The sequence below is a fragment of the Corvus moneduloides genome, chromosome 16, assembly GCF_009650955.1.
Source record: "Corvus moneduloides isolate bCorMon1 chromosome 16, bCorMon1.pri, whole genome shotgun sequence".
In the NCBI taxonomy this organism is placed as follows: Eukaryota; Metazoa; Chordata; class Aves; order Passeriformes; family Corvidae; genus Corvus; species Corvus moneduloides.
In genome coordinates, this window is record NC_045491.1 from 8,199,000 (window position 1) to 8,210,429 (window position 11,430).

At 53.9% G+C, this 11,430-nt stretch overlaps 1 protein-coding gene across 4 annotated transcripts in view; it reads left to right on the forward strand.

Moving 5' to 3' along the window:
* The first annotated feature begins 306 nt into the window (after nucleotides 1-306).
* SLC5A10 (solute carrier family 5 member 10) overlaps nucleotides 307-11,430 on the forward strand; it is a 38,608-nt gene continuing 27,484 nt past the window's right edge. For 3 of the 4 annotated variants that reach the window (XM_032125781.1, XM_032125783.1, XM_032125785.1), the window contains exons 1-7: nucleotides 307-417; nucleotides 1,480-1,551; nucleotides 2,349-2,453; nucleotides 3,065-3,124; nucleotides 3,307-3,411; nucleotides 8,491-8,596; nucleotides 10,158-10,238. In XM_032125781.1, coding sequence (XP_031981672.1) covers nucleotides 307-417; nucleotides 1,480-1,551; nucleotides 2,349-2,453; nucleotides 3,065-3,124; nucleotides 3,307-3,411; nucleotides 8,491-8,596; nucleotides 10,158-10,238 — 640 coding nt within the window. The remainder of the gene's footprint in view (nucleotides 418-1,479; nucleotides 1,552-2,348; nucleotides 2,454-3,064; nucleotides 3,125-3,306; nucleotides 3,412-8,490; nucleotides 8,597-10,157; nucleotides 10,239-11,430) is intronic. The other variant, XM_032125782.1, reaches the window with a different exon arrangement.

Below are 11,430 nucleotides of genomic sequence, written 5' to 3' on the forward strand. Positions count from 1 at the left end.
GATTGCTGGTCCTTTGGCTATTGATAGTATTGGAGTGGTGGAAAGGAAGGGAAGAACATGAGGCATCACTTGGACATTTTTCAACCCTGCTCATTTATGAGACACCAAAATCAAGTGATTTTGGCTCCCTGGGGAGTGGGAGAGGGGTGGGAAGCAGTGGAGGCCAGGCTGCCCACCCAGGTACCTTTGGAAGCACAATTCCTACTGCTGGGCTGTTTAATGATAAATGCCCTTGGGCTGCTAACGAGTTACTAATTCAGTGACTGTCCCTGTGAGGCTGAGGATGAGGAAGGAGGCAGAGGAATGATGGAGCTCAATTCTACTGCTGGGTCTGTTACCCCCTCACAGCAGTTCAGCATTGCTGACCTCGTTGTTGTAGTGGTTTATTTTTCCTTAAACGTTGGCGTGGGAATATGGGTAAGAGTCTTTTGTTCCTTTCTGCTTTCTTGTTTGAATAGCTTTCAGGGCTGACTTTTCTGTGTGGAATTTCTTGAATGCTTTTATTGTTTTCTTGTAGTTTTCACTTGTGTATTTTGTGTTGTGCTGTGTGGAGACAGGCTGGGAGAGCTAGGGGTGTTCACCTATTGAAGAGAGAGGTCTGGGGATACCTTAAAGCCCCTTCCAGTGCCTAGAGGGACTCCAAGAGAGCTGGAAAGGAACATTGGAGTGACAGGACAGGGGGAAATGGCTTCTCACCACCCGAGGGCAGGGTTAGATGGGATGTTGGGAAGAAATCCTTTCCTGTGAGGGTGGAGGGGCCCTGGCACAGGTTGCCCAGAGAAGCTGCGGTTGCCCCTGAATCCCTGGAAGTGTCCAAGGCCAGGTTGGATGGGGCTTGGAGCAACCTGGAATAGTGGAAGGGGTTTGGAACAAGATGAGCTTTAAGGTCCCTTCCAACCCAAACCATTCTGGGATTCTGTGACTTGCTCTGTTTTGTGTAAATCTTCTGCCCCTTTCACCCCCTATGGAAAGGCTCCTACAGCCTGGGAGCAAGGTGGAATTAACCATGGAATTAACCAATTAACCATTTCTCCGCCAGCCTCTGTCTGCGGGGTGTGAGCAGCTCTGCCCCTTGTCTATTACAGGGTGTTGAGCCAAATGCCCTGATAACAGCCCTGATAGCAGAAACAACCATCAGCTACAGCAGTTGCAGATAAAGACTCTCCAGTCGCATTTATTCTGCCTTGCAGAAAAATCCTGGCCAAAGCTGGGTCCTATTAGCCAACCTGTCTGCTGGGGATGGCACGAGGACAGGTACATCCTCCCTGCTTCCCCCTCTCCAGGTGCTTCCTTTGCTATTCATGGCTCCAGGTACCTGGGGTGCAGCCACTTTTTCATGTAATTAAGCTCAAGTTGCAGAGCTCCCATTAATTATCGAGTCTCCTGTCTCTTGGCTTCTTGTCTGGGAGACTTGGGTCCTGGTGACTTGTCTGGGTTTTTAGGGAAAGAGTGCCCTGTGCTGATCTTTCCTCCTCCCAGTCTTCCTGCAGGGTGAACAGGAACACTGTCAGTGGCTATTTCCTTGCTGGGAGAGACATGGCCTGGTGGCCAGTAAGTACAGACAGACCTCTGTCCCTCTTGTGACACCCTTGGCACAGGGACATCCCCACCACTGCCACGCTGAATTCCCTCCCTGCTTTCTCCACTGCTTGCCCATGCTTTCCCCCATCCTGTCCACCTGCTCCTGCCAGAATTTACATCCTCGGAGCTGCGTTTTCCTTCTCATTGCACAGAGTTTGTTGGGTCTTCTCACAGGCTGCTCTGAACAAGGGGAGGGATCCGTGGAGCCAAACTTCCATTTCCACCATTCCTGCATGCTCCTGCTGACTCCAACAAACTGCATGTCCCAAGTTTCTTTTTTCCCCTCTTATTTCTGTATGATCTTGACAAGCTGGCTGTAGGTCCTGTGTCTGGCACTGGCTCCTTGCACAGGGCCACCTCCTGCAGGGTGTGAGGCCACTGTGGCAAACACAGCAACGTGTGGCTCCTCATCCTCCTGGAGACAAGAAAGTCAATCCCAAACCCACCAGGGATGTCCAGATGAGCTGGGTTGTGGGAGCATCACGTTCAGCTACCTGAAGTTTATGTGTTAAGGGATTTTCTTGCTAAATACACACACATCCCTCATCCCACGTGGGGGCTCTTTGGCCACACTTTACTTTTAGAAGCAACTGGAGCCCTGTTGCTCCAGTTCAGACATTATTTTTTCCACCTCCTTTTCCTGCATTATCCCCTGGGGAAGCACCAAAGCTGGTGCAGCTGGCACGGCTGCCATGCCAAGCCGCGGGGAGCCGGCCTTGGGCCACGGCACCTGCGAGCACCTGCAGCACCTCCTCTGCTCCCCACAGATCGGCGCCTCGCTCTTCGCCAGCAGCGAAGGCTCCGGGCTCTTCCTCGGCCTGGCCGGGACCGGCGCTGCCGGGGGAATCGCTGTCGCCGGCTTCGAGTGGAATGTAAGAAATGTGCGGTGTGATTAAGACAATGAGTTCTGTCGCAGCAGATGGACCATTTCACAGTCTCGAAAGGTTTGGGAGGAGCCGTGCAGGGGGTAATTAACACAACCCTGCTAACTCAGCTGCTCCAGTCTCTAAAGCATGTACTGTGAGGCTGGAGTCAGCTCAGCTCCACGTGCTCAGGGAAAAGGACAATTTGGAGCCGAGTTCTTAATCCAGTCCCTGCAGGTCCCAACAGGGACGTGACTGAATAGGTCACCCATTCCCTGCTTCCCCACACGTTGTATCCAAAGTCCTTGGGTCCTGCAGAAAAAAAAAAAAAAAAAGCATTTAGCTTGTGTGGTGCTCAAGGAGTTGGTGGGAAATGTCCAGTCAGGAGCTGAAGGGCTGAGGGAAGCGGGTTCCTGCTGGCAGGGGTGGGGGGGGGGTCTCCACCATGACCCTGTGCCTGTCATCTGAAGCCATTTGGAAGTGTAAATGTACCCTTGAGGGTAAGCCAGAGCTGGGTCAGGAGCAGGGGCAGCTCTAGCACTGCAGTCAGTGTTGAGCTGCAGTAGGATCCATTTTTTCCCAGTTTTTTCTGTTTGTTCCATGTTTCCCCTTCCCAACAGGCGACTTATGCTCTTCTGGCACTGGCCTGGGTGTTTGTGCCTGTCTACATCTCATCTGGGGTATGTACAGCTGCCCTGAGCCTGCTGTGGGGAGCGTGGCCTTGGACAGGTCCCCCACTTCCAGGAATCCCATGGGACGCCCGAGTCCTGCTCTGGGAATAACACTGTCCCCTTGCCCTCCCAGGACCATCCCAGGAGGATGGGGCCTGGGCAGGGCAGTGATGGTTCTCCCTCCCTGGCAGATTGTCACAATGCCTGAGTATCTCCAGCGGAGGTTTGGAGGGGAGAGGATCCAGATGTACCTCTCCAGCCTGTCACTCCTGCTTTCCATCTTCACCAAAATCTCGGTGAGTAGTCCCCCTTTCAACTCTGTGACCAATCCAGGACTTATTTCCAGCTCTCAGAAGGTTATTTTTGGGTTCAAACTTTGTGTAGCCAAACTGGGGGAGAGCAGTTACTGCAGGATGCTCCAGGAAGGAGTGGGACAAAAAGTGGGAGTTTGTGGGCAGGTGCTGTGTGTGACATCCCAAGAATTCATAGGTAGATCCAGCAGCGATGGTCCTTTCCAGGGCGCCCCGATGGATGTGTGGCTGTGTGTCAGGATTCCCAAACTTGCCTTGTAGCAGAGGTTGTGAGTGAAACGTGCTCAGAGGTTGGGCTGCGTTGCCTGGGTTTGTGTCCATGCTCAGGCAGCGATGCTTTCTGGCATTCCCAAAGGACCTGGCAGAGCCAGGGACTGAGCTGGGAATATATTCATTCCTTCGGGGCTCATGGGTTTTCTGAGGAAAGGAAGCCTTGCTGCAGCTAGAAGCTCTTCAAGCCTGTACAGAATGTGCCTGATTTCCAGGCACTTTTCCACAGGGATGTTTCCCCCTCATTTTAACCTCATTCGCAACTCCCCGTGTGCAGCCTCCGCTCACGCTGGTAACCATGGGAAGAGTTTATCTGAGGTAAAACAGCTCAGGAGCCTGTGATACCAGGTCTAGGGCAAGCAGGAGAGAGCCTGGCACAGACAGCCCTGGGGGGCTGGAGACAGCGAGACAGAGATGAAGAGCAAACAGCCCAGAAAAGCTGGAGAGAAACCTGCCGGAGGGAGCAATCCTGCTCTGATGGAACAGGTGGATCTGACCCGGGCTCTGCCGCGGCTAAAAGAAATGTGCTTTTGCAGATGGCTGGCTGCAAGAAAAGAGCTTTTGCGCGAGCAGAGGCTGTCTGAGGCAGGAGGGGCGCTGCTGGCGCCCACATCGAGGCGCTCAGCGTCTGTCTCTGCCTTCACCAGCTCCAGCATCTGTGAAGGCACCATCGCTCCCTGCACGGCGGTTCTGCAGCCCCAGGCCCTGGGCTGAGCTGTGGGGGGAGCTCTGGCTGTCCCTCCGAGGGATGTGGAGGATGGAGCAGCCCAACCCGGGCTCTCTGTGCACATCCGGCCGCGCTTCATGCAAAGGGAGAGGCTGCATCCGCCTTGGACAGAGCTCAGCGCTGCTGATGGGAATCCCTGGCTTCAGGAGAGCCCTGTCTCTCCCTCCTGAGCTGCTCTCTGACCCTGGGCAGATTTGGGCTTAACAGGCAGGTTGCAGAGACATTGCAGCCCTCTCCACAACCCTGCTGGCTCAGGGCTTCCAGAGTGGCAGATGTGGCACTGGTGACTCTGTCGCTGCAGCTCTGCCCTGTATTTCCCCCCACAAAACCATGCTCTGTCCTGCTGGAAGGCATTCTTCCACATAACTAATATTCTTTATATCCTAGTCGTATATGGTGTTGGAAATCCTGCAGCATTATTCCTGAAAGCATCTTGGTAGCTTTTGAAGCACCCATTCTGTTTGCAAGTTTGGACAGTGACGCTTGGATCATTCTCTTATTGTCCTGATATCCAGTAAACTCTTGTAACTCACTCCCCATATGTGTCACATCTCCTTCCTGCTCCCAGCAAAGATCCAGGAGGAGCTCAGGAGACATGCTGGAGCACGTGTGAGTCTGTGGTCCCTGGTTCTGTGATCTGTGGGGTTCACACAGGTCCCTCCTGGCATTAAAAAGGACAGGATTTCTGCTGGGATAATTTGTTCTTGCTGGTCTGAATTTGAAGAACGAGATCACTGTTAGTTTGAGGTTGTCTTTCAGTCTCTTCTCAGGGATTAACCCATGTCCCCTCTTGTCTCACCAAATGATGTCCTACTAAGCTGTGGTCCCTTTGGTTTCCAGCCTCTCCATGGCTTTGCCCAGAAGGGATGGATGTCCTACAAGCTCCTTCTTAGCTTGGGAGGTGGTTGTGGTGTCACCTCTTGCCTAACACCAGATGAACCTGCGGTGACCCCTGCGCAGCGCCTGCTCCCATGGGAACCTCAGCGGCTCTCCGGGCCCTTCTCCACACAGCCTTGTGTTTGGAGCTCCATGGACACTCCCAAACTCCTCTTCCTGAGGCTTTCCTCAGCCAGTGCTGTCATTTCTTTGGTCTGCTGAGCTTTCTCTGATCTCTGAGTCAGGCAGGATGCAACAGAAGAGGAATCAGGCTAATAAGGGGATTATCTTGGCATCTGGCTCCATTCAACAGTAAATCCTACAGACAATGGCTGTTTCCAGCAGTGGGTTGGGATGAGTGTCTGCAGACACGAGGGGCGTTGCCAAACTGGCCCGATGTCCCCATCCCTGTGGTGGCCGCAATGGGGAGTGTGGGAGGGAAGCGTGAAACTCAGAGCAATTAGGCAGGGCTGTGACCCGAGGGGTTTCTTTGGTCCTTGCTGGGGGCCGCCTCAAAGCCCAGGATTATCTGGGTTTTTCCTGCCTCCTCTCCCTGCAGATGCTGTGTTTACAGACGGATTTTGCTCTACGTTCTCCCGAGCTGTGACACTGCATCAGTGCTGCTCCCTCAGCTCTTCGTTTTGGCAATGGGGATGACAGACCCTCCTCTCCTGGAAATCTCCTTTTGGTGGACCCCAACCTTCCACATTTCATGGCAGGGTGCAGCAGGGCAGCCCAAAATCCTGCTGGGAGCTGGTGTCCCACCCAGCTAGGAACATGTGAGGAGTTGCACAGGCGTCCTAGCCTTGGCAAAGAGCCCCTGGAGACTCCTCAGTACCCTGGGCAACTTGTTCTACCGAGGTTCTGGCTTCACCAATTGCTAATCCCAAGCTGTCTCCAAAGCCAGCTTTTATTGGGAAGGTTTTAGCGACAGTTGGGTAAGAACAAGTTTCCAAGTGAGCTCACCGGTGGAGGCAGGGATCTCTCTGGATTATGAAGCCTGACTTCAAAGTCTTCTCCTCTCCTCTTAAGGTTGAAAGGACTTATTTTATGAATAGGTCATGCCTGTTTTTAATTAGCTTGTTTTTGTTTTTGGGATGTCTTATTAATGCCTCGGTCACATGTGCTTTTATTTTTTCCCACCCTTGCAGAATTACCAGGAAGGGAGGTGGAGATACCTCTGCTTCCTCATAGCAAAGGCTTCGACTCATTTGCAGACGACTGCAAAAATGATTAAGCATTGAGAAAGCCAGGAGAAGCAATGATGAAATATCTTGTCCAGGGCTGAATCTTCCAGCTGGGCTGTGGGGAAGGGTTGCTGGAGGAGGGGGAAAAAAATCGGGGTGAGGGGAGAAAACTTCCTGGGTGGTGCTGACATGACAAGTGATGGATCCCTCTGAGGGACATGAGGAGCTCTGGAAGACACCAAGGATGCTTGGCTGGCACTGTGCTAGGAAGGTTTAGAATATTTTGGGTTCCCACTTCAGGTCTTGTTGGGAGGAGGTGGCTGAGGGCCCTTGTTTGGGGCTTTTCTGCCTTGTCACTGAAACTTGTGCTGTGTGAGGGGTTCAGTTGTCCTCTTGTAGCGCTGCTGAGGGGATGGATTGCATTTGTAGTGGGAAAATATTTGAGGAGCCATTGGTAGAGGTCATGGCATGGTTGTCCATGAGTTGGTTCCTCTTCAAGAGGTCATTCCAGGGCTGAATTCCTCCTTGGTGTTGACAAGGACTCTCCCAGACCCACGGCCTATCCCAAGTGCAGCCGAGGACATGTAGTACCTCCCTTGGGAATGCCAGGCATAACTGTGGTGTGAAGCCTGGTCCAGATGCCGTGGAAGAGGCCCTGAATTAGGATCCTCAAGATCATGGTGTAAGTGCTCTTCTGGCTGGTTTGGTTTGATTTAACTGAGATGGTGTTTAACGCAGGCTCAGGTGCTGGGGAACGGCTTTTTTGTTGTGCTGAAGCTGGATGTGTGCTCCCCTCCTGGGTTTTGGGCTGGTGGAGCCCTCCTGGGCAGCTCACACCTCAGATTTGACATTGCATGATCCTGTGTGGCCCCTCTCCATCACTCAGTGCTGGTCCTCAGCTCCGTGTGGGAATGTGCCCGAGCAGAGCAGGAGGGAGGGCAGAGCTGGGCCGAGGAGGGCTGACATGGGAAATAACGCCTGCCCAACACCTTCCTAATCCCAAGCAACTGCTCCCACATGATGGGGCAAGACAGCTCTGCTGCTGGGGGAGGGTTGCTGGGAGGTGTGTGAGGAGATGTCAAATCAGAGCCGCTGTCTCGGCTGTGGGAACCCGTCACAGCTCGGGGCCAGGGTGTGGAGTCGGCTCTTCTTGCCTCTTCCTGCCCCTTCTGGCCTCATTCCCTTCTCCAAACAAGGTTTTTGTGAAGATGCCCCAGCTGAGTGCTGGGGATGGCTTAGCTCAGCTATGGGTGGAGACGTACGTGGTGGTGGCACTGCCACTGTCACTGTGCCTGGTCCTGTCCTCCCAGGGTGTCACGGCTTTTGCTGAAGGAGGTGTTCCAGCTCCGAGTCTCTGCTTTATATCTCATTTCCAGAAGGCTGTGACACCCCCTTGAACGTGGGTACAGTGACAGCTGGAGCTGCCTGCTCTGCTCCCTGCGGGCTGGGGGAAGGTGGTCTGTGACACAGCCACCCCCTGGGACCCCAGGCTTCAGGAGTGTCCTCCTGGTGTGTGCCATAGGGTGTCAGTAAAGGCTCCATGGAGACCTGAATGTGACTTTCCAGTACTTAAAAAGCTTATAAAAAAGAGGGAGAGCGACTTTTTATATAGGCAGATAGGGATAGGGCAAGGGGGGATGGTTTGAAGTCAAAGAGGAGAGATTTATGTTGGATATAAGGAAAAAATCCTTCCCTGTGAGGGTGGTGGGGCCCTGGCACAGGCTGTCCAGAGAAGCTGTGGCTGCCCCTGGATCCCTGGAAGTGTCCAAGGCCAGGCTGGACAGGGCTTGGAGCAGCCTGGGATAGTGAGAGGTGTCCCTGCCCATGGCAAGGGGTAGGAATGTGATGGTCCTGAAGGTCCCTTCCAACCCAAACCATTCCAGATTTCCATGTCCTCACTGCACCCACAGAGCTGGCTGTTTCCCTGCTGTGTCACTCTTGCAGCAGCCCTTGGGTGGTGGGTGTCATCTGTCCCAGCTCTCACGTTTCCTTTTCCACACCCAGACAGACCTGTACTCGGGGGCTCTCTTCGTGCAAGTCTGCCTGGGCTGGGACCTTTACCTGTCCACTGTCCTGATGCTGGTGGTCACGGGGCTCTACACTATTGCAGGTGGGTTGCTCAGCATCTGCTGGCCTCCATTTTTCTTCTTTCACTGAAACACACCGCTCACCCTTCTGCTTTTATTTTTGTCATTTTAAATTTTTATTATTTTTGCTCCTGGAAGGATTAGGGGTTTATACCAGCGGGGTTCGTGTCCCTGCCCATCCAGCCAGTATCTGAGCAGTTTTCTGGAGCAGGTGTTGACTCAACCCATGACCTCCCCTTTGTCATTGCACCTTTTCATTTGTAATAACTCCTCCCCCACCACTGCTTAAGCACTTTCCTGTGTGGGTACCTATTTGTACCAGCAATAATCAGGGCTTCTCCTATTACAGGATTCTTTTTGTGGGATTTACAACCTGAGAGCCCTTGACCTGGCTCCTTTCCCTCCCTCCTGCCCTGCCCTCAGTGCAGCCTGCTGCCCTCCCTTCCCAAAGCTTTCAGGAATATTTCTTGGCTGTGCTTCCCTGTTGTGGGACCGGCTACTTTTGTGCAGGGTCAGCCCTTATGGTGGTTCTGTGATCCAGAGGTGATGAGGGTTTGGAGCTGGCGTTGGAAACTGTGGGTTCCTGGCTCCCAGCCCCACTCTCAGAGCATGGGACTGCATATCCCTGCCAGCCCTTTGGGTTATTATTTTGGCTGGGACATTCCCTCACCCTGCAGAGAATCCTCCCTCGTTATCTCATCCCAGCCATCCAAACGGGAAACAATTTAAAATGTATCCGTAACACGGTGGGTTTTGCAAGACTTTGGTTTCAAGCAAACCCCATCTCGGGTTTTTCCTGCCCACAAGGCCTGTTGTGATGTGAGGCACCTCGGTATGAGCGCAGCCAGGTGCGATCATTGCATCATTCCAAATCCCAGGCATGGCTGGGGATGGTGCAGCCCTGACTTCCTGGGATGCGATTCGGTGACTGGGATTGAAACTGGTTCAATTTTTGACCCATTTTTTAAAATTCTGCTCCTTTTTAATGCTTTTGCTGGTGTGCTGAGTGATTGATTTCTGGCTGGGTAAGCAGGTCTGGGGTTTGCAGCAGCTCTGCAGGGAGAGCTTGGGATGGAATAGGAGAAACACTGGATGGACAAAGGGGACCCTGCTAAGCACCAGGTGCTGGAAAAATAAAACTGTAGGGCTGGGAGGGGAGCTGAGGGGTGTACTAAGGGGGGACTGGGATTTAGGGAGAGGTGGGATGAAGGTGAGATCAATGTCCTGGATGTGATCTGCCACTGGAGCACCCGAAGAGCTGGGGCTGGCTGATGTCCTCCTGATTGTGTGGAGGTGTGGGGCTGCATCCCTCCCCTCCAGCCATCCCTTGGCTCTCCTTCCAAGCCCCTGGTGAGGCTGCAGCCCCTGTGGCTCTCGGCTGCTCCCTCCCACCCCATCTGTGAGGCTGGGGGCCCATCGAGGAGCTGTTCCCCCTTCCCACTGCGGCTCCCCTACCACAGTGTCAGCAGGACGAGGCTGGTGACAGGCATGTCCCTGCCAGCTTGGCAGTTTTACTGGGATTTTCTGACTGCTCCAAGCCTGAATCCAGCAGTGCTTCCAACACTCTGCCTTTCTCCCATGCAGGGGGTCTGGCAGCTGTCATCTACACGGATGCACTGCAGACACTCATCATGGTCCTGGGAGCCATCGTGCTGGCAGTGAAAGGTAAGAGCTGGGGCAGCACAGATCCTCCCCTCTCTCCTCCCCAGCCAGGTGGTCTCAGAAATAAATATTCAGTCTGAGCAATCTGGTGGCCAAGATGCCCAGCAGGATCCTGGTCTGTGGCAATCACCTTAATAAAATCTGTGTTCCCCTTGTGTCCCTCCAGCACTGTGCTTCCCCTGTGTGCTGTTCCACCAGGGCAGATGCCATAAAGCTGGTGCTGCTGCAGGTGCCATCCTGCTGGTGCTCAGAGCGGGGCTGTCCCCTGCCCTGGTGACATTCCTGTGGACACCACTGCTCCACATGTTTGCGTCTCACTCAGAGACTGATCAAGGGTTTGACAGCAAAGCAGAATTCCCGGCTCTGCTCTGGGTGTTTTGGAGGGGTCTCCAAACAGGATCCCAGAGCCCAGGGACGTGCCTGGCAGAAGGTGGTGCCGGAACAAGGCACTGCTGCAGGGTTGGGATGTGGATCTTGGTGCCCCGCTCCGGGTTGGAGTGAGGGTGGTTCATCACCAGCCCTTCCTGTAGCCCCAGCAGTGTTGTGACTCCCCACTTTCAGCCTCAGAGCATCCTTGGGAGGCTGGGACCTTTCATCAGCCTGGCTCTGCCATCGGGGCTCTTGGCCCCGAGGAGCAGGAAGCAAAAAGTCAGGTCCCAGCTTCAAAGGCAGGGGTTTAACTACAGAGGATGATTTCTAGAGGATCTCCTGAGACGACTTCCACTGTCTCCTGGGGAAGGCTGCTTAGGCAGGTAGGAAAGGCTCTGACCCAGAGCTGTGGAGGGTCAGAGCCGGGTCCTGTGGCTGCTCCCCTGTGCCAAAGCAGAGCCCTGGATGCAGCAAGGCGTATTCACAAAAGTCAGATGAAAGGACAGAGACTTTGTGGAGAAGGGACAGTGGCACTGAACTACCCTGGCAGCAGAACAGAGCTGCTCCAGGCAGGATGACTTTGCCTGTCAGGGCAGTTTGGAGCCGTGGCCGCAGCCTGTGCATTAGACAGAGTGCCTGGATGTTGGGATTGTTGTTTGGAGCTGTCCTTGGCTGTGGGGCTCTCTGAGGCTTGTCTCTGCCAGGTGCAGCTGTGCAGAGGAGCCAGAAGAGGAGGGCAGGTAGTCAAAGCCTGGAAAATGCCCTCTGGCAGTTGCAGAGCCCGGTTTGTTTTGGCTTTGCTGCCTGCAAACGTGGCACAGTGTTT